Below are 27011 nucleotides of genomic sequence, written 5' to 3' on the forward strand. Positions count from 1 at the left end.
TCTTATTTTGCCTCGGCTTGTCTTTTGTCATTCTGAAAGACATATCACCGAACCTTTGTATCTTTTAATTGTTCAGGTGGTGGGACAAAAACCTCTTTTTCTTCCAACGATTTATCTAGTCCAGGTTCTGATCAAAGTTATGGTTGGCATTGATGACCACCTTTGTTTCTTTGTATTGTTCAGGTGGTGGGACAAAAACTTCTTCTTTTGCCTCGGCTTGTCTTTTATCATTATTAATTAAAAAAAAAAACTTTCCGAAAAAGAGGTTTTCTAAAGAAAAGTAAAGTCCATATTAAACTTAAGATCGAAAGAAATAGAAAGCTACAATAACTCAAAATAAAAATAAATTACTATTAAAGAATAAATGAAACCCAAAACGAATAGAAATTAAATAAGCAATCATAGCAAAGAAACATACAACAGGTGCTAACATAAATGAATAAATAAATCTCAAAACGAGTAAAACTTAAGCTGAACATACGAATCAAGTTTAAAACGAACAAAAATATTTTCTATTGAGGCATAAATGAAACCCAAAACGAACAGAAATTAAATAAACAATCATAGCTAACTAACATGTAATAGGTACTAATATGAATGAGTAAAGAAATCGTAAAACGAGTGAAACTTAAATTGAATATGCAAAATCCAGCTTGAAACGAACAAAAATCTCTACAAAGAAAAGTTTGGGTTTTGCCTCCTTCTTTCGCTGTAAAAGTCTAAAACCTACTGCGTCATTGGCGCTTTACTGAACACTATATGTGTCTTGAACAGTCTTGAAAAGTACAAATAAAATCAAACTGAATGTTTGAAATATAATGCTATTAATTGCTGAAAGATCATCAGTTCTAGATTTTGTTTCACTGTAATTTTATGTTCATTTTCAATACTGCAATAAATGGAATTTTTTTTTTTTTTTAATATAATTCGTTTTCAGTGAATCACCAACGACGTAGTAGGCCTTAGACTTTTACAGTTAGGGAAGGGGGCAGTATCCAAACTTATGTTTTTAGTGAAATTATATTTGTCTTGAATAGTCTTGGAAAGAACTAATAAAATTAAACTTAATAGTTGATATATAATGATATAAGCTCGTCAGTCCAAAATTTAATTTTACAATAATTCCTATGTTTATTTTCAATGTTGTAATAAGTACAGAAGAAAATATTTGTAACATAATTCATTTTCACTAAAGCGGCAATGGTGCAGTAGGTTTTAGACTTTTACAGTGAAAGAAGGAGGCAGAACCCGAACTCTTCTTTTGTAGAGATTTTTGTGATTTTTCTGAGGCCTCTCTGAAGTTTGTACGAGCATTCCCTCCATAAGAATCATATATGCCCCCTGGGCATAACTTACAACGCCTGCCCCCGGGCACTGGGGGGGGGGTGTCGACCCCGGAGTTTTTGTTATATGATTTTTGATTTTTTTTTAAATGGCTATCTCAAAGTTATTTGATGAAAAAAGGACTTGGGGGCGGGGGGGGGGGTGACTAGTTGCCCTCTCTACTCTTTTGACTCTTGAAAAGGGAACTAGAATTTTCACTTTCCTAACAAATGAGCCCTCTCTGAAGTTTATACGAGCATCCCTTCCATAAGAACCACATATGCCCCCAAGGCATAACTTACAACGCCTGCTCCCGGGCCCTGGGAGGTTTTGTTGACATCAGAGTTTTGGTTATCTAACCTTTTAGCTATTTTTAACAAAATAGTTACCTCAAAATTTTATCTGATGCATTTGGGGGAAAAGGGCTAGGGGGGGGGGGGGTGTACTTGCCCTCCGATCTCTTTTGACTCTTAGTGAAATTGAAATTTCACTTCACAGACAAATAAGCCCTCTCTGAAGTGTATACGAGTACCCCTTCCACAAGAGCCATATATACCCCCAGGACATAACTTACAACGCCTGTCCCCGGGGCCCAGGGGGTTGTATCGTCACTGGAAATTTTTGTTATCTGACCTTTGAACTTTTTATTTTAACCAAATGGTTATCTAAAAAAAAATTCTGATGCATTTGGGGGAAAAAGGGCTTGGGGGGCTACCTGCCCTCCGATACTTTTTACTCTTTAAAGTGAACTAAAACTTTCAATTTCCAATCAAATGAGCTCTCTCTGAAGTGTATACGAGCATCCCTTCCATAAGAACCATATATGCCCTCAGGGTATAACTTACAACGCCTGCCCCCGGGCACTAGGGGGCTTTGTTGACGCCGGAGTTTTTGTTATCTGACCTTTGAACTGTTTTTAACAAAATATCTATCTCAAAATTTTTATTTGCTGCATTTGAGGAAAAAGGCGTAGTGGGGAGGGGGGGGCTAGCTGCCCTCCGACCACTTTTGACTCTAAAACAGTGAACTAGAACTTTCAATTTCTAATCAAATGAGCCCACTCTAAAGTTTATACGAGAATCGCTTCCAGAAGAACCTTACATGCCCCCAGGGTATAACTTACAACGCCTGCCCCCGGGCCCTGGGGGGTTGTGTTGACACTGAAGTTTTTGTTATCTGACCTTTGAACTATTTTTAACAGAATGGCTATCTTAAAAATTTTATCTGATGCATTTGGGGGAAAAAAAGGGCGTGAGAGGGGGGGGGGTAGTTGCCCTCTGATCTCTTTTGACTCTGAAAGATGAACTAGAACTTTTAATTTCCAATTAAATGAGTCCTTTCTGAAGTTTATACGAGTATCCCTTCCATAAGAGTCATATTTGCCCCCAGGGCATAACTTACACCGCCTTCCCACGGGCCCTGGGGGTTGTGTCGACATCGGATTTTTTGTTATATGATCGGGTCATTTATTATTTTTTCCCTTTAGAGCAGGGCACTTCGTATCGAAGAAGTTGTCGTAGAAACTTCGAAAAGGGCTCATTCAATTGGAAATTGGAGTGGCTTGTGCCCTTTTGAATAGTCGAAAGTGATTGGAAGGCAACTAACACCCCTTCCACGCCCACCATTTCCCGAAAAATATCCAATCAAAACTTTGAGATAGCCATTTCATTCAACGTAGTTGGAAGTTTTGGAAATTAGGTCTTTAAGGATGACAACCCATTCCCCCCACAGCCCTCAGGGCAAGGGTTGTGAGTTATGCCGTGGGAGCATGTTAGGTTTTTATAGAAAGCGATGTTGTAAAAACATAAAAAAGGGCTAATTCAATTGAAAATTGAAAGGGCTAGTGCCCTTTTAATACTCAAAATTGATTTGAGGGCAACTAAGTCCCCTCCAACGCCCATCTTTTTCCCAAACTCATCTCATCAAAATTTTGCTTTATTCATTTTGTTCAACGTCGTTGAAAGTTCCAGAAATTAGGTATTATAGGATGATAACCCCCTCAGAGCCCTAAATGCAAGGGTTTTAAGTTATGCCCTGGGGACATATAAGGTTGATATAGAGAGTTTTTGTAGAAATTTCAAAAGGGGCTCATTTGATTGGAAATTGAAATTGCCCTTTTTAATAGTCGAAAGTGAGTGGAGAGTAATTAACCCCCCTTTCACGCCCACCCTTTCACCAAACACATTCAATCAAAGTTTAGAGATAGCCAGTTTCTTCAACGTAGTCGAAAGATCTAGAAATTATTTATTTATGGATGATAAACCCCCCAAATTTCCTAGGGAATAGGTTCTAAGTTTAGTTCTGGGGGGCTGATAAGGTCTTAATGATGAATCTCTTGTAAAAACCTTAAGAGTGGCTCATTCTATTGCAGATTGAGAGGGCTAGTGGCCTTTTTAATAGTTGAAAGGGATTGGAGGGTAACTAACCCCCCTCTCATGCCCACCATTCCCCCAAACACATCCAATCAAAATTTTCAGATAGCCATTTTGTTCAACGTAGTAGAAAGTTCTGGAAATTAGGTCTTTGAGCATGACAACCCCCCCCCCCTCAGACCTCATGCCGACGGTTGTAAGTTATCCCCTGGGGGAATATAAGATTTTTATTGAAAGTGTTGTCGTAGAAACTTCAAAAGGGTTCATTTGATTGGAAATTGAAAGGTCTAGTGCCTTTTTTAATAGTTGAAAAAGATTGGAGAAAGACTAACGCCCCTCTCACGCCTACCATTTTTCCAGACACATCTATGCCTTCCCAAGGTCAGAACATAATTTGCATTTTACTGAAAAAAAATACAAATGAATGTGCATTGTCAGTTTAATATACATATATTGATATTTAGTAACCAAAATGTTAATATTATTTTATTTATTAAAATCATAAAAGTAAATACATTTATACTTTTTTTATTTAAATGCTAATTTTGTTCTGGAAATGGGAAGGCATAGGCGTTTTAAGCCCTACTCATGTTAATTTCTGCTCGTTTTGAGATTGACTCGGTTATTTATTGTAATTTATGTTCGTTTTGAGTTTCATTTATTTATCGATGCTGATTTGTGGTAGTTTCACGTTTGGTGGATTATTTGATTTCATTTTTGCTCATTTTTGTTTAATAGAGTTCTTTACCTTTCTTTGAAAAACTTATTTTGTGGAAAAAGTTTTTTTAATTAATTTTGAAAAGGGAAGTACCTAGCAATTTTAGGAAAACCCTAATTAAACCACTGTACATGAAAAGTGATAAAAGTGTGTGTGGTAATTATCGAGGCATTAGTCTGGTCTCTGTAGGTAGCAAATTACTTAATAATATATGATACGTTTTAGACTGAGAGATGCAGTAGACAAAGTTGTAAGAGTAAAACAATGCGATTTTAGAGAAGTTAGAGGATGTGTCGATCAAATTTTTACTCTTATGTTAATAACTGAGAAGTGCCTGAGTTATCAAACAGCTTTGGTTCTCAGTTTTATTCTGTTCGATTCTGTTGATAGAAGAGCCTTAGCGAAGATCTTATCCTTGTATGGTATGCCAGACAAATATATTAAAGAGATTAGTGCTGTGTACGAGAATAACACTGCTGCGGCTAAGGTAGGAAATGAGGTTAGCTGCAGGTTTTGTATTAAATCAGGAGTGAAGCAGGGTTGTGTTCTATCCCCCTTTATATGGATTATTGTGATGTATTTTGTCTTAAGGAGCACAGGAAAGGCAATGGGAGACCACGGAATCAAATGGGGAGGTAAAACTCCTTTAATTAGATTATGCTGATGATTTAAACATCCTAGTTGAAACTGTGAGCAAAATGAATAAACTTTTGGAGGTTTTGCGAGTTCAAGAAGCTAGAATAGGTTCAAAATTAATGTTGAGAAGACTAAGTAACTAAGGCTAGGAATAAGTGAAGATGAAAAGTTGACGTTGGGTAACGAAAAGATTGATCAGATGGACAGCTTCACTTACCTTGGCCGTATTATTAGTAAAGACGGTGGGAGCAGTGAAGATGTTAAAAACAGAATAGCTAAGGCTCAGTGTTTTTTCACAAGTAAAAAAGTTTGAAAGAATAGGAACATATCTGCAAACCAAGTCTAAATTTTGGAAGCTACAGTGATGACAGTGGTCACATATGGCTCTGAAGCATGGGCGCTCTGGAAAGTGGATGAAGATTTTCTATATGTTTTCCAGAGAAATTGTATACGGATTGTTCTGGGTACCCGGCTGACTGGTCGTGTTTTAAACAGTGAGTTTTACGAAAAGTTTGGGTCAATCCCGCTTTCTAGAGCCATTATGAGAGAAAGGTTGAGATGACTAGGGCACGTTTTGCGGATGAAGAATGAGAGGTTGCCAAAGATTGTCCTTTTCGGTAAACCGTCTAGGGCTAAACGGAAAGCAGTTCGTCCGCGGTTGCGGTGGGAGGATGTCATAAGGAAAGATTTAAAGGAAATGGGAAGTTCATGGGAGGGTGTAAAGAGGGAAGCTTCGAATAGCATGGGATGGAGGAGAAGCGTGCGTAGCTGTGTTGGCCTCACACGGCTTGATGCTGCGATGAGTTGTTAGTAGTAGTAGATATATGTTTGAGTAGGCTACGGTATTATAGAACTTCGTTGGCGCTTAGTAATAGGCAGCGCAATCGCGCTGCCTACGTAAAGAACGTTGTTGGCACAATGTATAATACAATGTATTTTTTTGGGGGGGGGGGGGGGTAGACCAGGGCACTTTTTATCGAAGGATTTGTCGTAGAAACTTCGAAATAGGCTCATTTGATTGGAAATTGGAGTGGCTAGTGCCCTTTTTAATAATCGAAAGTGATTGGAAGGCAACTAACACCCCTTCCACGCCCACAATGTCCCCAAACACATCCAATCCAAATTTTGAGATAGCAATTTTGTTCAGTTTAGTTGATTTCCAGATAGAAATTATATTTTTGAGGAGGACACTCCCCCACAGTCCTCATGGCAAGGGTTATAAGTTATGCCCCGGGGGCATATATAATTTTTATGGAAAGTTATCGTAGAAACTTCAAAAAAGGCTCATTCGATTGGAAATTCAAAGGGCTAGTGCCGTTTTTAATAGTCGAGAGTGATTGGAGGGCAACTAACCTTCATTGCATAGTATTGCATGTCATCTATGTCATCTATTGTTTATGTGCCTGAGTTTGCTTGTTTGCTATTAATGGGATAAAGCTATTGCACTACTTTGAGGCTGTTTTCATATTGATGTACCCTCTAATGGATAGATTTATAGTTAAGTTAAATTGAGTGATCTTCTCCAATTCCTAGAATAGGTCTTACTCTCCGGGCATCCTCACCAGCGCCAGCGCCAGCTTTTTCTTAAATTGACTGGGACGCCATCTATAAGGACAATTTCATATAGTTCCCATATCAGTAAGGTACTGATTTTCTACTGGGAACAAGCAGAAGAGGGGAGGAACCCCCCGCAAGCGCCGTACTGTACCCACTGGTATATTCAGTTACCCGACAGTTGCGGGGAAAAGGTGAGGAGGTACTTAAACGTCCCCTGTTTTTTCGTAATTGCAGTACCCGGACTTTGATTACTGGGTTGCAATTTGTCTGATTACGTGGAGGTGCAATGGCGACGCTTATACGAATTGCTGTGCTGAACTTTATGTCTCACTCGATGCAAACAGGAAACAAAATAGAGCAAATTGTTAAAACAGCAGGGGAGTTTTTCTCTCATACGGACATACTAAATGCGAAAGAAAAGTTGATCTCTATCGGGAGTGAACTGGGATATGACTACGTATTCCGAAAAACTGCCAACGACAATGATAATATTGTTGAAATGGCGAAGATATTGTCCCAATGTGCCAAAGACAAGAAATCATTACCACAATTTGTTATCGTGGATCCCCAGGAAGTACCCACATGTCCAGACGAAATCAGTGCTTGCATTCGAGTCAAAGCTAATGAAATGTGTCGACGCGTAGATTTTGGATTAGACTCGATATCTGGAAAAATCAAGCTAGCGACAGATAAGTCCTTCGATCAATTAAGTATAGTGTCTGAACAGTGTGTTGCTATCTCCGAAACTATGTCCCGAGCCCCTCCCTCTCTTGAACCACAAGTGACACTACAGAAGCCTCTGTACTCAGTGGTGGTTAGAAATAAGCTATCTAATGTCACCTCGCCGCATGCTAGTCAAGAGTTCATAATCAAGCAGTGCCCAAGTGTTTTGGAGTCAGACTCTATGATTCTATATAAGAGAAAAACTGATTGGAAAATTATTGTAAGTTCATGCGAGTCATAAACACACCGAGTCCCAGTCCGGAGGAGTACGCAAATTTACATACACTTGAAATTGCCTCAAGTTCTCGGTATTGTACAGTGGATTTCAAGTTTTCTTGATGAAAACGAGCTAAGTCGAGTAGCTAGGTATGAAAAAGCTGTTCAGTGCGGTGACGCCAGAGCCTTCAAATTATACTACCCGAGTCGTGCTGATCTGGACATTGCTATTGCCAATCCCCTTAAGATCTACCTTGATCTATTCAGGGTTGAGGAGTTCCGTTTCCTGCACCGGCGCTGCTTTAAATTTCACAGTGTTGGTCATATCGCAGCCAACTGCAACCAACAAGAAAAGTGCTAACACTGTGGCGGCACTGATCATATGTCTTCAAGAGTTAGCCCGTATAAAAAGCCCCGAATGTGTTATATTGTAGCTAAAAAAAAGCACAATTGCTACCACGTCTAATGACCATTCAATCAAGCACAGCCGTCCATGCCTCCAGGATCATGATGGGTTACTAGTTGTTCTCTTGGACTATGAATGGAAAAGTGCTGAACAAATAATCATTTCGTAGTGATCTAACCAGTAAGTACAGCCTTATGTGCCTCCAAGGCTATTTTCTCATGGAAGCCAGGTTCAGCTTGCTAAAATTTTCTTCAGATCATCATTATATTATAGAGCCAGCACGCAAATCCGGCAAGCACGGACGTCCTTCAGGAGGGCTTGCTATAATCTCCAATTCTGGTCCCCTCCCCCCTGCTTGTCTCCAGCAAAGTGAACACTTTCAGCTTATTAAGTGTGGGGATTTCATTGTAGCCAATGTTTACTTGCCTACTAATTACAATAATATTGTTCGGAGCAAAAGTTTGCTATCGCTTGCAAGAGACTCGGAATCTCAATTAAGAAAGTACTAAGGGACGGCTTACCATTAGTGATTTTTGGGGACTTTAACTGTAACATTGAAGACAGCAGCAACTCTCGTGCCCAAGTGCTTCTAAGTTAACTTCCTAATGGATTCAAGCTAGCCACGAAAAACAAGCAATATTCTTTTATAAGTGTCTCTCAGGCTGTGTCTAACATCGATCACGCTATTAGATATAATGTTGAGCTACCTACCGTACAGGTAGGACTTGACGGAATGTACTCAGATCATTTGCCCCTTTCTGTCACTATCCCTTGTACTGTGAATTCTTACCCGCTGGAACCTAAAGCGAAGCTCGTAAGTGACTGGAAAAAGGTCACCGGCCCTTTATTCCAACAAAAGGGTGACGAAATCCTCGGAAAAATTAAGGTTTCGTTTCATTTACTACAGTAGAATGCTGACTTACCTGATAGTGAAATAAGACTGCAATTAGACTTATATTTTCCTGAAATATGTCCACGTATTAAAAATAGCTAAACACTAAGCTGTTCTGAGTTTTGAATTGCGCCGTACATCTCGAGCAAAAGGATGGGCCCAAAACTCCGATTTGGTTAATGCAAAGGCTGCGGCCAAGTTTTGGCTGCAGATTTGGCATGAATGTGACAGGCCTAAAAGTGGTGCAGTCAATCAACGTACTTCTACTAAACGGAAATTTGCAAAAGAACTGCGTAGACATCGTAGTGCTTTAAAACTTGAAACTGTGTCGAAAATCATGGATAATCCTAATCTGATTTGGAATCTGCGTGCAAAGCCTGCTGAGTACAATAATCCGACTTCCAGTACGATTGGTGAGAAAGAATGGGTTGAATATTTTAGTGCGAAACTTGCAGCCTCAGATGAGTCAAAAAGCAAATGTTTTTATGAACAACTTAGTCCCCTCCTTACTAAAGATTTAAATTATTTTGTTGTGAACAGTAGTCAAATCCGGGAAGTGTGCAAAAAATTAAAGAAAAAATCGTCAAGTGGTGCCGATAAAATATGTGCACATATAAACCCCAGCCATTTAAACATTTGCCTCTCAATTACTTGGACTATCTGTCTTGGCTTTTCTCTGTCTACAATTACCCATGTCTTGATGCAACCTATGCAACCTACTGCAAAATACTTGATAACTTCAATTCAAAATCAACGGTCCCCTTTATTTGAACATCTTGCAATTGCTTACCAGATTATTATGACAGATGGTGTTGTGTCATATTTACTTTGCTTAGGATCCATAACACCTATACTGAAAAAAGGAAAAGCCACAACAAGACCTTCCTCTTATAGACTGATATCTATTTCCTCTGTTTTTTGCAAGACTTTTGAATTATGAATAATAGGTGGCATCAGGAAGTGCTAGAAGGCCCCTCCCCACCAGTTTGGTTTCCTGTCAGGAATGGGATGCGCTCACACATTACATGTTGTAGCAAATGTTCTGTTAGATGTGCATATTTCTAATGAATCGCTGGCTATTGGTGAATACGACGTACGCCGCGCATTTGACTCGGACATACATGCACAGATAATGCTAGAATTACGGAAAAATGGTGTCGACCCAGCTATTGTTCGACCTCTTTATGATCTGTATCACCAACTAAATGTGTGTTTACGCATTCCTAATGCAAAACCCACTAGGAAAATCCCTGTAAAAAAAAGGTATTAAACAGGTGCGATTTCTTCACCAGAGTTGTTTATTAATTGTATTTCCGAGGCGCAGTCCAATGTAACTACGAGCTGTATTCTAAGAGGAATAGATGTGACCATATTCGGATTCGCGGATGACATCTTGAATTTTTCTTGGAAAATAACATCCCTAGAAAGTAATTTTACTATCCTCTTGTCTCAGTATGGTGATATTGGCCTTAGTTTTAATTTGTCAAAATCGGAAGTAATGTTGTTTAACTGGAATAAGTCTGCTCTACCTCACATTTAACTAGGATCCCAGTCTCTCGAGCCTGTGGAGTCACTAGTATACTTGGGTCTGCCCATCGGTGACACACTGTCATCTACCCGTTCGCTAATCATCACACATATAGAGCGTAAAATTAGAACTGCGTATGGGGCCACAATTTCTTCGAAGAGAAATCTTAATAGGTTTTCACTGGCTAGAATTTATAATGCTGTCGCGGTGCCACATATATTGTTTATAACACCATTTTAGAAACTTCTGCGTAAAGAAGATAAATTTAAAATCCGTAGAATTTTCTGCTGCAAGTTCCACTGAGAACGAGTAATTCGTACCTGATCCGGCGATACGCAGTAACTGATCCATTTTCTGCAGCTGATCAGTTGCTTGACAAGTATTGTGCTAAGTTGGAGGGTAGCAGCCATCCTTGGCTACCTCTACTCTCGTCACTTTAATTGATGTGTATGTGTATTTGCTTTGTCTGTACCATTAAGTGTATGTTTTTTGCTATCTCTTTTCTACTGTTTTTCCATCAATTTCTGTGTTTATGATGGGTATACAAATAAATTAAATTAAATTAAAGTGATTGGAGGGCAACTAACCCCCCTCTCACGCCCAACTTTTCCCCAAACACATCCAATCAAAATTTTGAGATAGCCATTTTGTTCAACGTAGTTGAAAGTTCTGAAAATTCGGTCTTTGAGGATGACAACCCCCCCCCCCCCCACAGCCCTCAAGGAAAGGGTTATAAGATATGCCCTGGGGGTATATAAGATTTTTCATAGAAAGTGTTGTCGTAGAAACTTCAAAAGGGGCTCATTCGATTGGAAATTGAAATGGCTAGTGCCTTTTTAATAGTCAAAAGTGATCGGAAAGCACCTGATGGTTGCCTTCCAACACCCCGCCCACGCCCACCATTTATCCAAACACATCCAATCAAAATATTAAGATAGCCATTTTGTTCATCATAGTTGAAAGTTCCGAAAATTAGTTCTTTGAGAATGTTAACCCCCTCAGAGCCCCTGGGCAAGGGTTATCTTTTTATAGAAAATGTTGTCGCAGAAATATCAAAAAGAGTTCATTCCACTGGAAATTGAAATGCCTAGTGGCATTTTTAATAGTCGAAAATAATTGGAGGCCAACTAACCCCCCTATCATGCCCACCATTTTCCCAAACACATCCGATCAAAATTTTGAGATTGCCATTTTTTTCAACGTAGTTGAAAGTTCTGGAAATTAGGTATTTGACGATGAGAACCCCTCTCAGCCCTCAGGGCAAGGGTTGTAACTTATGCCCTGGGGGTATATGAGGTTTTCATAGAAAGCGTTGTCGTAAAACGTCTAAAAGGGCACATATGTTTGGAAATTGAAATTTCCTTTTTAATAATCGAAAGGGAGTGAGGATGACACTCCCGCCACAGCCCTCAGTGCAAGGGTTGTAAGTTATGCCCTTGGGGCATATAAGGTTTTATAGAAAGCGTTGTCGTAGAACATTCAGAAAGCGCTCATTCGATTGGAAATTGAAAGCGCTAATTCTCTTTTTAATAGTTAAAAGTCATTGGAGGGCTACTAATGCTCTTCTCAAGCCTGCTATTTTCTCAAATACATCCAATCAAAATTTTGATTATAGACATTTTGTTCAACGTAGTTGAAAGTTCTGGAAATTAGGTCTTTGCCAGAGTTGTTTTAGAAACTTCAAAAAGGACTCACTCAATTGGAAATTGAGAGGTCTAGTGCCCTTATTAATAGTCAAAGTCGATGGGAGAGCGAATTCCCCCCCCCCCCCCTCCCCAAGCCCGTCATTTCCCCGAACACTTCCAATCAACATTTTGATATAGTTTTTTCGTTGACTACAGTTGCAGTATCCGGAAATTATATAATTGAGTGTGACAACCCCCCACAATTATTTGAACTAAGGCTTAAAAATCTGTTCTGGAGGCGATTAATGTCATATAGAAAGTGTTATCGTAAATACTTCTAAAAAGTCTTTCCAGGTTGAAAATTTATACGGCCATTGCCCTTTTCAATAGTCGAAATTAATCAGAGAGAGAATCCCCCCCCCTCAACGCCCATCATTTCCCCAAACAGTTCCGATGAACATTTTGATAGTTCAACGTAGTTGAAAGGTCTGGAAATTATGTCTTTGAGAATGATAACACTCCTCCCATAGGCCTCATGACAAGGGTCGTAAGTTATGCTCTTGGGGCATATAACGTTTTTATAGAAAATTTTGTCGTAGAAGCTTCAAAAAGGGCACTATTTTCCTTTTTTATTAGTCAAAAGTGAACAGAGGGCAAATGTCTCCCTCCACGCATATCATTTTCCCAAGCACTTCCAATCAAAATTTTTATATAGCAATTTTGTTAAGCTTATCAGAATGGTCTGTAAATTATGTCTGAGGATAAAAAATCCCCCCAGCTCTCATGGCAAGGTTGTAAGTTGTGCCCTGGGGACATATAGGGTTTTTATAGAAAGTGTGCTCATACGAACTTCAAAGGGGGCTCATTGGATTGGTGATCAAATACTTTTGTGCTTTGTTTAAAAGCCAAAGGGACCAGAGGGCAGCTGTCCTCTCCCATTTACACACACGGTGTATCGTCCCGAAATGTATCGGATAGAAATTTTGAGATAGCCATTCTATTCAAAATAGTCTAAATATCATATAACAAGGCTTTTGGGGTTGAAACACACCCCAGAGTTTAGGGGCAAGGGTTGTAAGTTACGCCCAGGGGTATTAAAGGTTTTTATGGAAGGAATGGTTGTTTACCTTCAGAAGAAGCTCTGTCTTTCTTCCTGAAAAAAGACTATGTCAATATAAAACGAGCATAAATTAATAAAAAAAGATTTTGCACAAAAAAAGTTTTTAAAAAAAAGTAAAGAACTTCATTAAACCAAAAATGAACAAAAATAGAATAAAATAATCTACCTAGCATACAACTACCACAAATCAGTATCAATAAATAGATAAAACCCAAAAGAAACAGAAAATAAATAAGTCAAACTCAAAACGAGCAGAAATTAATCTGAGTAGGGGTTCTAAACCCTATGCTTTCTAAAAGCCAGAATATAATTTATACTTTACTGAAAAAAGTTCTTTTAATTGTTTTCACTTATAACTTTAAGAAAACAAAAATTAATTAAGATTTTAAGGAATAAATGTCAGCATATGTATATTAAACTGACAATGTACATTTTTTTTTTCAGTAAATTCATTTGAATTTTTTTCAGTAAAGTACAAGTTATATTCTGGCTTATAGAACCCATAGGGTTTTAGAACCCTTCTCATATTAATTTCTGCTCTTTTTGAGTTTGAATTATTTTAATTTATGTTTGTTTTGGGTTTAATTTATTTATTGATACTGATTTGTAGTAGTTGTATGCCTGGTTGATTATTTGATTCTATTTTTGTTCATTTTTGGTTTAATGAAGTTCTTTACTTTTTTTGGAAAAACTTGTTTTGTGCAACAAGTTTTTTGATTAATTTTATAAAATAGAGCGCTTCTGTAGTGTTGTATTTTCTTGTCTTTTGTAGGTCAAAGAACTTCAATGGTCATCAGTTACAGGATGGGTTGCCCAAGGTGGTGCATTCCTTGGGACTAAACGAACCCTACCCGAAGGAAACTATGAGAAAATAGCCAAAACTATAAATAAACACAAGATTAGTGGGCTATTGGTCATCGGTGGTTTTGAAGCTTATAATGCAGTCCTTCAGTTAGCGCAGCAGAAGAAGACTTATAAAGAATTGTGTATACCGATGCTGGTAATTCCATCTACAATCAGTAATAATATACCAGGAACAGAATTTTCACTTGGGGCTGATACAGCGTTGAATGAAATTACTGAGGTATGTATTTTAATTGTATGGTTAATCTAATTGATATACTAAATTTGTGGGGTGAGTTTTCCTAATAAATTAAGTTACTTTTATCTCAGATTCTAGATTAAAACGAGTTATTTCAAAATGATTTACTTCAGATCAGGAACAGAATTTTCACTTGGGGATGATACAGCGTTGAATGAAATTACTGAGGTATACATTTTAATTGTATGGTTAATCTAATTGATATACTAAATTTGTGGGGTGAGTTTTCCTAATAAATTAAGTTACTTTAATCTCAAATTATAGATTAAAACGAGTTATTACAAAATGATTTACTCCAGATTTTAGATTGAAATCGATTAATGCAAAATGTTTATCCTCAAAGCAAAACATGCTATATACAGCAGCTAGTTTTGAGTAATTGCAGTGTGAGTACTAGTTTATATTGAAAATGAGGGAAACAGTACGTTTAAATTAAGGTGAATTGAAAAGGAGATATCAAGTAATTTCTCACACTTTAACAATTTATGCTGATGGCGGTGATTATTCGCAAAAATGTAGAAGGAGGTTGATATTTATTTTAAAATCTAGGTGGTAAGATAATATTTATTGCTAAAAAACGGCTATCATAAGCCCAAATGGGCCGAATTCGCACTATAGCGTCAATAAAAAAAAAGGGAAAAGACCAAAAAGTTATGAAATGGTCCCTATCAAATACGTAAAAAAGTCAAAGACAATTAAAACTCAAAAATTAAAAGGTCAATGCCGAAGCAGTAAAATATCAAAACGACAACAAAGAACTCGTAAAATTAAAAAGGGAATACAATATTTAAAACAACAATAGTTTAGTTATGCGACCAAAAGACAGAAAGCTCTAAATTTGCAAAATAAAACATTAAAATTATAAGGTAAAATGGAGTAGGGGGGGGGGAGGTGAGAAGATTCACTGATTGAATATGTCAACTGTGTAAGGGATGAAAGTTTTTCTTTTTTTTTCAGTGGAAACTTTTATCGGGGCAAGGAGGGGAATTTTGTTGAAGCAGAACACGGAGGCGGGGTCAAAGGTATGAATATTGACTAGGGAAAAGGACAGATGTCCGAGGGTTATGAAGGGCATTGTTAGTGAAACGCAAGGCAATTTTTGCTCTCCTTTCCTAAAGGGTAACTAGATTAGCTCTCCGAAGAATGGAGATATAAGGCACTTTGCCCTCATTAAAGCTAATTCTTAGGCACCATTTTTGGACTGCCTCTATTTTGTCCGACAATTAAATGGAGATGTCAGGATGCGAAATAGGACATGCGTACTTGAGGTTTGGGTGTACAAATGAGAGGAAAATCCTCAAACAATGCGATTGAGGACATTTAAATTTTTTAAGGAGTTTAAGGGGGGGAAATGAGCATTTGCAAGTTTTAAAGTATCATTAATATGGCAATCCCATTTTAAGTCGCTTGAGATGGTAACACCTAGTAACTTTATAGTTGTGACAAATATTTCAGGGGGGATTGGGCAAATGAAAGTAGGGGGAGTTTTAAGGAAATTAACTGTTAAAACCGTTGACATTAAAGAGTTGATTCTCATATCATTAGTAACAGCTTCGTCTGATATCGATTTCAAGATGTACATTGGATTGCTTTTTAAATTTTTGAAACGTGTCTCTAAGACAGTCAAAGCATCAACGAATTTCCATCCATCAGAGAAATCGACACCAAGGTTGTTTATCATTGCAAGAAATAAAATTAGGTCTAAGAGGGTTCCTTGGGGCACGCCATTATAGATTGGGAGGGGATCAGAATATACATTCAGGTATTTGACGACTTGTGTTCCATTAGAAAGCAAAGACGCAATTATTCTAATTAAATATGGGTCAACTTGAGACTCACTGGATATTTTTTCTACCAATGTATTGTGGTTAATTAAATCAAAAGTTTTTTGCAAGTCCACTGCAATAACATTGAGCCAGGTATTCGGTGTTTCAAGTGTGTTACACATTGTGTCAATAAGGTGAACAAGATAGTGGGTGGTAGATGTAGAGCGTATGTTTCTGGATTGTCTTTGGTCAACATTTGGAATTATCTTTATTTTCAACCATTCAGCTAAAAAACTAATCTTGCTTGTTACCTTTCTTTTTCACGGGAGTAATAAAACCTAGTTTCCAACAATTTGGGAACTTACCAGTAGAGGTGATCTCATTAAAAAGTAAGGACGAAGGTTCTGAAAGAATGTCAGCAAAGGTTTTAATTAGTACAATCGGGATGTCTAGCGGACGAATACTGTACTTTTTAATGTTTTTAATGTTTGTCTCTATATCTGAGGTTGAAATAACGGAGAAATTGAGAGAGCAGGAGCGTCCAAAGAGAGGGGAGGGAGGCTCTGAACTATGGAGGAAAGAAATTTGTTCAGATCATTGGCTGTAACTGAGGGCTCTTCTTGGAAATGAAAATCTATATTATTATGTGTTTTTCCGCAATTTTTTTTTTTATTCTATTATACCATAGTTTTGGAAAACAAATTCTTGACTTTACACTTGTAATATGAAGAAGCAGATTTATAAATTGTTTTTTTATGTTTTTACGCTGTGAGTTAGCTTCGAATGTTCTACCATTCTTAAGTAGATTCATTTTAATTCTAACTAGCTTTTTCAATTGGCTAGTAATGTACGGTTTGTCATTAGAACATGTTTTTACTTTTTTCTCAGGGAAGGAATCTATATTTTGTTTTGATCAGATTTTGGAAGTAAGACTTTAACATTATTATCACCGTACCACCTGACATTAATGTCAGGTGGTATGATTTTCCTTCAATGGAAATACAAAAATGACACTTTTAATAAATAAGAAAAAGGCATTTTTTCAAAATCTAAAATAATCTAGGAAGGTACATATGCCCACGACCCACGTATATGCTCACCACCCACCGCCAGAACTGGTGCCACTGCTGACACTGTATGGTGCAGTCATGCTAGACCTTAGAAAAATACACATAATCTGTCTTGATTTTGTTAATAATACTTCCATGAGCAGATTCAAAGACTCGAAAAATTAAATAAAATGTCATTTCTATTTCAATTTTGTATCTGCATGGACCGGAAGAGGAAAAGAGACAAAAGTGTTTGTTTCTGCTAGAAGTATCAAGGTTTTCGGAAATTGCAAGTGTTTCTTGTGCAAACGATTTCCAACACTTTTCTTCAGAAGTTTTGTCTCGGAATGAACTTTAGGGTGTTTCGTCTTCTCACCCACCCTCTAATTGTGGGCGAGTATGAAAGTGCCCCCAAAACCCTTCACCGAGAGCACATTACAAAACAATGTCGCTTATAGTTTTTTTTCTAGAGTTAAATATTCCATTTTATGATCTAGTAATTTTTTTCTATCAAAGCAATTAACAAGCCTTTTAATCTGCTTCTATAGTTTTCACTATAAAATAGAAAGAAGATAACTGAACTTGCTATAAACAAGTTCTGCTCAAATGGTTTTCATGACAAATTTAAGCCGTCTAAAAATAGTTCTCTAATTATTGCTGTTACTACCAGTTGTTCAGGAAGTAAATATTAATAAACATATGGTTGCACTAAAATACTTAAAAGTAGGCTTTAGTAGCATATTTACACGATTAAATTTGTCTTATATAATTGACGTCAATTTTCAAACACGAACAAATGTTTGCTTAAACGCATTGTATATACTAAATCATTTTGTATCAAACAATTCGTGGTAACGAACTGTAAGTAAGGAGCGACCCGGCTCAATAATAACCGAAACTCTAAAAAATGGAATTTTGATACCAATAGATACATCAGAAGAGTTTAGTCTTAACAAGTTTAGTCTTACCCATCAAAAGCTACGCGCCTGAGAAAATTTGCCTTATTTTCGATAAAAGGGGGAAACAACCCCTAAAAGTCATAGAACTCTAATGAAAATCACACCATCAGATTCAGCGTATCAAAGATTCCTAGTATAGAGGTTTCAAGCTTCTATCTGAAAAAATGTGGGATTTTTTATTTTTTGCCATAGGAAAGATCACGGATCCGTGTTTATTTGTTTTTTTTTTTTTGATTTTCCCAGGGGTGATCGTATCGATCCAGTAGTCCTAGAAAATCATGAAAGAGCTCATTCGAACGGAAATTGAAAGTCCTAGTGCCGTTTTTAAGTGACCAAAAAAACTGGAGGGCAACTTGGCCCCCCCTTACTCATTTTTTCCTAAAATTAGCCGACGAAAATTTTAATATAGCCCTTTTGTTCAGCATAGTCGAAAATTTAATAAATATGTCTTTGAGGATGACGTACTACCCCAGAGCTTCCAGTAGAAGGGCTTCAAGTTATAAACTTTGCCCATTGTTTACATATCGTATTGGTTATTGGGAAGTATACAGGCGTTTTCATGAGGAATTTTTTTCTTGTGGGGGTCGGGGTCGGTGTAGGGGTTACGGGGAAGGATCTTTCCATGGAGGATAGTTCCTTGGGGGAAGGAGCATTTCGACAAGGGGGGTGCAAGACTGCCCAGCATTATTTAAAAACGAATAGAAATTCAATAAAAAACAATTTTTTTTCAACTGAAAATCTAAAGCAACATTAAAACTGGAATCAAACAGATATTATTATTTATATGTAGAGTGTCGTCCTCAAGTCAATAACTCACTCTTTACGCCAAAGTTTTTTAGTAATTTCAAAAGAGCTATCTATTCTAATTAACCGGCCTTTGCGATTCAGAGGTTTGATTCGAACAAAATTCGAACTTAAAAGTAAAGAGCGAGGTATTGACTAGGGAGCGAACTCCCTAATATGCGTATTAAAAACATACGGATACAGAAATTCGTTTCGTAAGTTAATTCGCAAATTGAGTCAGAGCAAGATTTCAAGATAGCCATTTTGCCAAAAAAAGGAAAATTTATATGCGACTTTTGTTTTAATTATTCAAGTGAGTTGAGTCAAGATCAAATCTGTATTAATTCAAAAACATTTAGAAATTACTTAAAAGACAAAGTTTTTTTTAACCGAATGTAAGGAGCGACATTAAAACTTAAAACGAACATAAATTATTGTGTATATGAAAGGGACTGTCCCCTCCTCAGCGCCTCGCTCTTTACGCTAAAGTTTGACTCTGTCTCACAACTTTATTTTTTTAAACAATAAAAAAAATTCAAGCTACTATCCGGAAAAATGTGGAATTTTGCTCTTTTTACCAGAAGACAGATCAGGGATGCGTCTTTTTTTTTTTTTTTTCAGGGGTGATTGTATCGAAATAATGGTCCTAGAAGATAATTGAACGGAAATTAAGTACTTTTGAACGGAAATTAAGCGTTCTAGTGCCCTTTTTAAGTGACCAAAAAGATTGGAGGACAACTTTGCCCCCTCCCTCGCCCGTTTTTCTCCAAAATTATCTGATCAAAATTTTGAGATAGTCTTTTGAAAAACGAACAGAAATTATTCCATATATGAAGGGTTGCCCCCTCCTTAATACTTTGCTCTTTACGCAAAACTTTAACTGTTTGTCCGATTTTTTAAGTATCTACTTAACACGGGGTCCTTTTAAGTAGAATAGGAAGCTTTATTTCGCGTGAAAATTTCTACAACTTTGCCTTTTTTCATTTCTCTTTGTACTTGTTAATATTTTATTGTCCATGGCATGTGCTGGAAGAAGAAAATTGACGTAGGCTACCATGTTTAACGTGTACCCTGCCTTATTAATAAAAATTCATTGCTATATTTTTTTACAGTAATACTAATTGCTTTTTAGATTTCTATTATTTCGTTAATTTAGTTTTGCACTATTGAGATAATTCCAAAAGTTTAGAATTTACAAAAATGATTAATTTAAATATTTCTAGATATGTGATAGAATCCGCCAATCTGCTCAAGGTACGAAGCGTCGCGTGTTTATTGTTGAAACAATGGGTGGTTATTGTGGTTACTTGGCAACTATGGCAGGACTCGCAGGAGGTGCTGACCAAGCCTACATCTTCGAAGAAACTTTCGGGGCTAAAGACCTTTTACGTGATATTGAGCATATGACAAGCAAAATGAATGATGGTGTTCAACGTGGACTTGTCTTGAGGTTAGGTTTAATTCTAGTGTAAATATCTAAACTAATATAAATACCAGCTGACGGTGTAATTTACCCATTGTTTACATTTAGTAAAGAATGGGCAAATTATTTGTTATTGGGATGTATATAGGCATTTTCAGGGGGAGGGCCATTTTCTACGGAAGAATTTTCCGTGGGATTGGAAGTTTTCGGGGGTAATATTCCCAGGAGAAATTTTAAACGGAGGGAATTTACCCTAACTCCTATGCAATTTTTTTTATTCATCTTACTTTCTCTTTGTCGACTCAATTTTGCATGTGGAGATGTTCCAGGGGATATCAGGGTTAAAATTGTCTTGGGAATTTTTTCTGTGGGGTGATGGGTCCACTGCAGAAATTCTCCATGGGGGAATTTTAATTCTCATTGGGGAAATTTTTATGGAGGAGGAACCTTTTTTTGGAAGGGGAGGGGGGAATTTCCTGGATAAGCCTTACGCTGAGGGAGTGGAGAGATTTCCTGCTTGGTTTGAAAAACGATCAGAAAAAAAAAATCAAATGAAAGTTAGCTAAAGAGAATTTTCAAGGTGGAATTGCCGGTATGGTATTTTCCTAGGGAATTTTTAGCGAAGATCACTGGCGGATCTATAAGGTCCGGAGGGACTCCAGGTCCCCCCAAGAAATTTTCTGGCGCTCTCTTTCCTTGTTTTATTTTCGCTCTTTTTCTAGAATAAATATGTCAATTTGGTCAATTATTGGCACCTTTGTCGCATTCCCCCCCCCCCAAAAAAAAAATTGCTCATTGGCGTCCTTGTCACATTGGTCCTCCTCTAAGATTTTGCTATAGATCCGCCTCTGGCGAAGATGGAACTGTCCGAGAGGGTAGGGAGATTTTACGCTGGAGGAGCTTTCCATAGAGAAATTTGAAAACTATCAGGAATTAAATTGAAAAGAAAGCTTTTCAGCTGAAAGTGAGGAGCAACATTAAAAATTAAAACGAACAGAAATTATTGCGTATTTGAGGGGGGCTGCCCCCTACTCAATACCTTGCTCTTTATGCTAAAGTTGACTGTTTGTTCCAATCCTTTAACAAAGACACCTGAAACTCAAGGGCCGTTTAGTTAGGATACTAACCTTTTTTAAAGTACTAAAAGTCTCTAGTGTGAAGAGCAAGGTATTGAGAAACTCACTCAGATACGGTATAATTTCTGGTCGTTTCAAATTTTAATGACGCTCCTTATTCCAGTTGAATATCTTGATTTTTTAATTAAGTTACATCTAAGAATAATGCTATATACGTAGTAAAACCCCTTCATAAAAACTATTTATTTTATATAGATAGGAGTGTTTTCTCCATTACCTAATTTAGGTAGGGGAGGGCTCTCTTTTTTAATGTTTGCTATTTGATTTAGTCTATTTAGATAATAAAATCATCTGAAATTGAAAAACCTGTTTACAATCATGGAATTAAGCGTAGGATAAGAAAAATGAAATACGGCTTTCCTCGTAAATTTCTCTTGAGAAGACGCTAGCGTCAAGAAGACGCTATACCATGAAACTTTTTTAATAACTTTTCTACCTCTAAACTCAATAAAAATAAAAAGTTGCTACTCGAAAAAATTGAAATTTGTAAAACTAAAATGGAAGAATGGAGGTAATAAGACACTATTATCCTATATTGTGTAGTAAAACCTTGATATGTTAATTACAAGTTTATTACGTCTTTATATGTTTACCTTGGTGCAACAGAATTTATTTATCGACATGGTAGACGGAATTGTTTTTTAAGTTATGTTCACTTTTTAATAAAGATACCAGAGTTGTTACTATTTTTGGAAATATGTTCATGTTTTTCATGGGCATGTGTCACTAATAATTTCCCATGGAGTCAATGCAGGGAAAGTACTTCGCTAATTCTGATCGCATCGTTGTATAGACTTCGGAACCTGAAATTATATCAGAACGTTCGCCAGCTATTTGTATCTTTTTCCAACTACCAATAAAAGAAAAATGCTAGACAAAATTGCTGTCCATTTAGAAGTTGTACCCACAAGTCCTTTACTTAGAGACTAATAAGGCGCCCAAGGAAACTTTTTTCAAAGTGATTAAGAGTTCACCATTCATAAAAATGTAGTAAATATTATGAAAATAACAATTGAATCTTTTTTTTTGTAATAGTTCACAATTCTTAGATGGATAAAGAAAACCATATTTTTCAATTTAAAACACAGCTCACACAGTTCATCTGAGCTAGAAATGGTTAAAGGTTTTCAGACCCCTGTGGCCCAGGCTTTTCACATGTGAATTCAGGGAAGCAATATTCTAGAAGAAATGAAATACTATCTTTTGATTACCATCACAACGCAGCAAGAAACAAACTTTTGTAATATCTAATTGTGGCAGATATGTTTTTCTATTATTTTAGCTGGATTCAGAAGTGCTATTAAACCCATTAATATCAATGTAAAAAAAATACGACAGTACTTACAATTCCTTTTTTCACCTTTCAATATTTCCTCTGCGCACTCTTCCTTAAAGTTGTGACCTATTTAGATTGTTTTTGTAGCCAGAAATGTCAGTGTGCCAGTTTTAGGTAAAAAAAAACAAAACAAACTAAGTAGCCAATTTCAAGGCCGGGTCCCGGGATGACTACGCGGCAGGCTTTTATATATTGATTCTCATTTTCGCTTATCTTCTAACCGCAAACAATGTAAACATCTTTTTGATGTCTGGTCGGCACCATAGGTTGGATACAACCACCCTGGGAAAAAATACAAATTCTTCCTTTAAGTTGTGACCTTTTTAGATCGTTTTAGTTGCCAGAAATGTCAACGTACGAATCAAGAAAAAAAAACTATTATGTAGCCGACTTCGAAGCCGGGCCTTGGCACTCGCCATTTGGTAGCCTTGTATATATTAATTCTTGTTATACGTAGCAATCTCCAAATGAGTCGCCTTTGCTTGCTACTGTCTGTTCGGAAAATTTTTTTGACTTGTTTTAATTCTTGCTCCCGCATATCTTTGAACCGGATGTTTCTTTGTCACTAATGTAATTATTCTGACTATATATCTTAATTTTTAATTTGGTTTATCATTTCTTTAGACATTTTTTCAATACCCTTTACCTTAGCTGCTCGGATTGGTCTTGTCACGTTTGATGGTCTCTGTTGTTCATTTGTCTTCTAGGTATTATGAAACTACTTAAAACAGCTTCTGTAAATAGACTAATTATACCTGGTATTTTATGCTTAACTATATTCCTTTTGTAATGTTGTATGCGTCATAGATATAAAAACGATACGTTCACTCCTATGAGGGGGGCGGAAATGATGTAATTTATTCTCAAAAATTGTACTTATACATATGATGTCAGTCGTGTGATTTTTCTTGTCAATTATATGTTGTCAATCTTGTGTAATTTTCTCTATATCATAGGCACTAAAAACGATACAGCCACTACTGAAGCACCGGGATGCGCTGATATAGCCAGGGATGCGCTGTGGACAAACGTGAAGGACTGGGATTTTGGAGCCGGGACCGCAGTGTCTGGCAGACACTCCCTGCATATGTTGAAAAAACAATCATCATCCAGAATCCGACAGTTTAAGTCCCCACTGATAATAATCTTTTCTAACTTGTACTGTTTAGCCAACCTCCCGAGTCTCGCAAAAGCCTTCGTGTAACGCCTTTCTGAGAGGACATCACGATAATTTGTAGGGAGGTACACTGATATGACTATAAAGCCATTTGGACCAGGAACTCTGATCGCAGAAAAATACTCGCATGAATCAATTAGCGTGCATTACAAATTGGAGTATGCAGTGATCAAGATTCCGCCACTCGGCCTTCCAACTGAGCTGTTGCGGATAGCAGGCTGCAAAAAATAGTCCTTTCCTGGAAATCGGTCAAGGATTGCTGAATGATCGGCTGTTACCAAATGTTCCTGAATGCATATTATGCTATGATTGGTTACTAGATCACTTAAAAGAGACAGCTTGTGTGGAGCGTGCCCGTATATATTTCTGCTATAAAGCAAGATAGTTGCATTCATTGCTTACGTTTGTTTGAACTAGCCTCTAATTGTCTTTTATAAACCGGGCATTGCGAGCTATAACATGGATGCTTTCCAGAACAATTAGCACATTTAGTGTCACGGACACATGGATTGTCTTTAGGGTTTTCGTGATCGCCGGAGCACCTGGAACACTTCGCATTGTTAGGGCAATCTCGTTGCAAGTGGTCAAACTTTTGGCATTTAAAACACCTCAGAGGGGCGGCAACATATTTGTCCACCTTGATATGGCAATAACCGACGTAAAAGCCATATTTCAGTGCCTTTTCAAGAGCTTCTTTGTCTCTGAATGTTAGCTTGACTGACTTGCTAGTACCATAGCGTTTCGCTTCGTGGATTCCTTCCATAGCAGACTCAATCTCCTCGTTTGTCGTATTTTCAGGGACAAATTTAGCCACTGCCAGGAATTTCGGTTTATGGACTTTAACTACAGCCGCGGAATTCGATTTTATGCTATTAGCTATAGCTTCTGCATCATGCTCGGTTCTAACATACAACACCAGCGTATCGCTTCTTGTAACTACCTTCTGTACTTTTCCGGATGCACCATTGGAATCAAGAAATTCTTTCTGCTTTTGGCACGATTTATAGATTTCGGGTGGTGCTTCTTTTACGTGAAGCGGGATACTTAGAGATTCGCTGGGAGTAGGCTACGTTTTAGTGACAGAACTGGCATTGCATCAGTCTAGCCATGCATTCATTTTTTAACCACATTCGTTTAGTTTGCACGTTAATGAGGTAAATACATCGTGAGGTATGGAAGGAGTCTCAGATGGATCATAAGTAGTGAATTTGAAAGGGAAATCACCCTTAGCGTCCAACTCCTTCATAGCATGAATCGCATCTTCTACAAAAACAGATGCATTTATTGTGCTTCTACGCTCTTTCAAAATGGTTCCATCTTTATCTAATTGATCTCGTATAAATCATACGGCTTGTGTGACAGATTCCTTATCAAAAAATCTCACGGCAGTGCTTACAACCGATTCATGGGGAATATCTTGGAAGTTAAGTGAACGCTGGATGAAATTTAAAAAAGGGCTATATAAATGCTTGATTTTTGCCATTTTTCTTCGCTTATAATCTATCCAAATTAAGTCCAATCGTACCCAATGATGTCACAAAAATTAACAATCCAAGTCCTTAATCACATCCAAAACCGGTCCAGAAAGTATTCGCAAACATATACGTATCGCCTCTAGCTATTCGCTCGTTTCTTGGGTGAATGAATGCTGAATGAACTACACAGAAAGAATGCTGACGAGATACAGCTAACAAAACCTGTGGGAAGTGCGGGTACCCAAATCGCCTTTCCCCAGCAGTTTAAGGATTAATATCCGGCCGGTACCGATACGGCTCTTGTGTTTGTTCCCGCTCTCTTCTGCACAGGCTGTCACTAATCAGCGAAAAAATAATGCAAATTTGGCTATTAAACTATTTTTATTAGCCAAATATATATATATATATATATATATATATATATATATATATATATATATATATATATATATATATATATAAATATAACATAAATTATAAAGAAGTATGTGTATATATATATATATATATATATATATATATATATATATATATATATATATATATATATATATATATATATATATATATATATGTATATATATATATATATATATATATATATATATCTATACCTATATCTCCCCCTATATATATCTCTATATATATATATATATATATATATATATATATATATATATATATATATATATATATATATATATATATATATATATATATATATATATATATATATATATATATATATATATATATATATATATATATATATATATATATATATATATATATATATGTGTGTGTATATATAGCTTATTACACAATTATAAAAAGAGAGTATATGTATATAAATATTTATAAATATATATAAATATATATAATATATATATATATATATATATATATATATATATATATATATATATATATATATATATATATATATATATATATATGTGTGTGTGTGTGTGTATATATATGTTTATATATTAGTGAGAGCTGTGTGTATGCTGGTTTATTGTGTAATTTTACTTTGCATTTTTTTTCTTTTAGAAATGAGAAAGCCAATGCAAACTACAATTCTGATTTTATGTATAGATTTTTCTCTGAAGAAGGAAAAAATTATTTCTCCGCAAGAATGAATGTTCTAGGTAAGTTCGTATAATAACGCATTATCATTGTTCAATTAATCTAAAGACATTTGTTAAATAGTTGGATTGTTTGTTGTTGTTTGTTTTTTGTCTTTTTTTTCTTTTTGTTTCTTATTTGTGTGTCCGTCTTTTTATGTATGACGGTATGTATGACGGACTATTTTAAACATTTTTTTCAGATAGCGAAATTCTAATAATTTTGGTATAAGTTTTATAACCAAAACGATGTTAGCTGAGAGGATTCGGAAGTAAAACTTTTTTTTTCAATTATACTACTTATATTTTCATACGCAGCGCAATAGCTCTGCCTAAGTAAAGAACGATGTTGGCACTATGTATTATTATTATTATTATTGTTTTGAGGGGAGAGTGTTTTAGACCAGGGCACTTTGTATAGAAGGAGGTGTTGTAGAAACTTCAAAAAGGGCTTTTTCGATTGGAAATTTAAAGGGCTAGTGCCCTTTTTAATCGTCGAAAGTGATTGGAGGGAAAATAGCCCCCCCCCACAATGCCCATCATTTCCTCAGACCCATCCAAT

General features: G+C 36.6%; 1 protein-coding gene across 5 annotated transcripts in view; it reads left to right on the forward strand.

The window, feature by feature from the left end:
- The window catches only part of Pfk (ATP-dependent 6-phosphofructokinase), a 119929-nt gene that overhangs the window by 80261 nt on the left and 12657 nt on the right, over nucleotides 1-27011 (forward strand). For all 5 annotated transcript variants that reach the window (XM_089107064.1, XM_089107067.1, XM_089107066.1 and 2 more), the window contains 3 exons: nucleotides 13889-14200; nucleotides 19999-20225; nucleotides 26376-26473. In XM_089107064.1, the coding sequence (XP_088963190.1) occupies nucleotides 13889-14200; nucleotides 19999-20225; nucleotides 26376-26473 (637 nt within the window). The remainder of the gene's footprint in view (nucleotides 1-13888; nucleotides 14201-19998; nucleotides 20226-26375; nucleotides 26474-27011) is intronic.

The sequence above is a fragment of the Artemia sp. Qi Xiang Cuo genome, chromosome 21 (genome assembly GCF_049724085.1).
Source record: "Artemia sp. Qi Xiang Cuo chromosome 21, ASM4972408v1, whole genome shotgun sequence".
In the NCBI taxonomy this organism is placed as follows: domain Eukaryota; kingdom Metazoa; phylum Arthropoda; class Branchiopoda; order Anostraca; family Artemiidae; genus Artemia; species Artemia sp. Qi Xiang Cuo.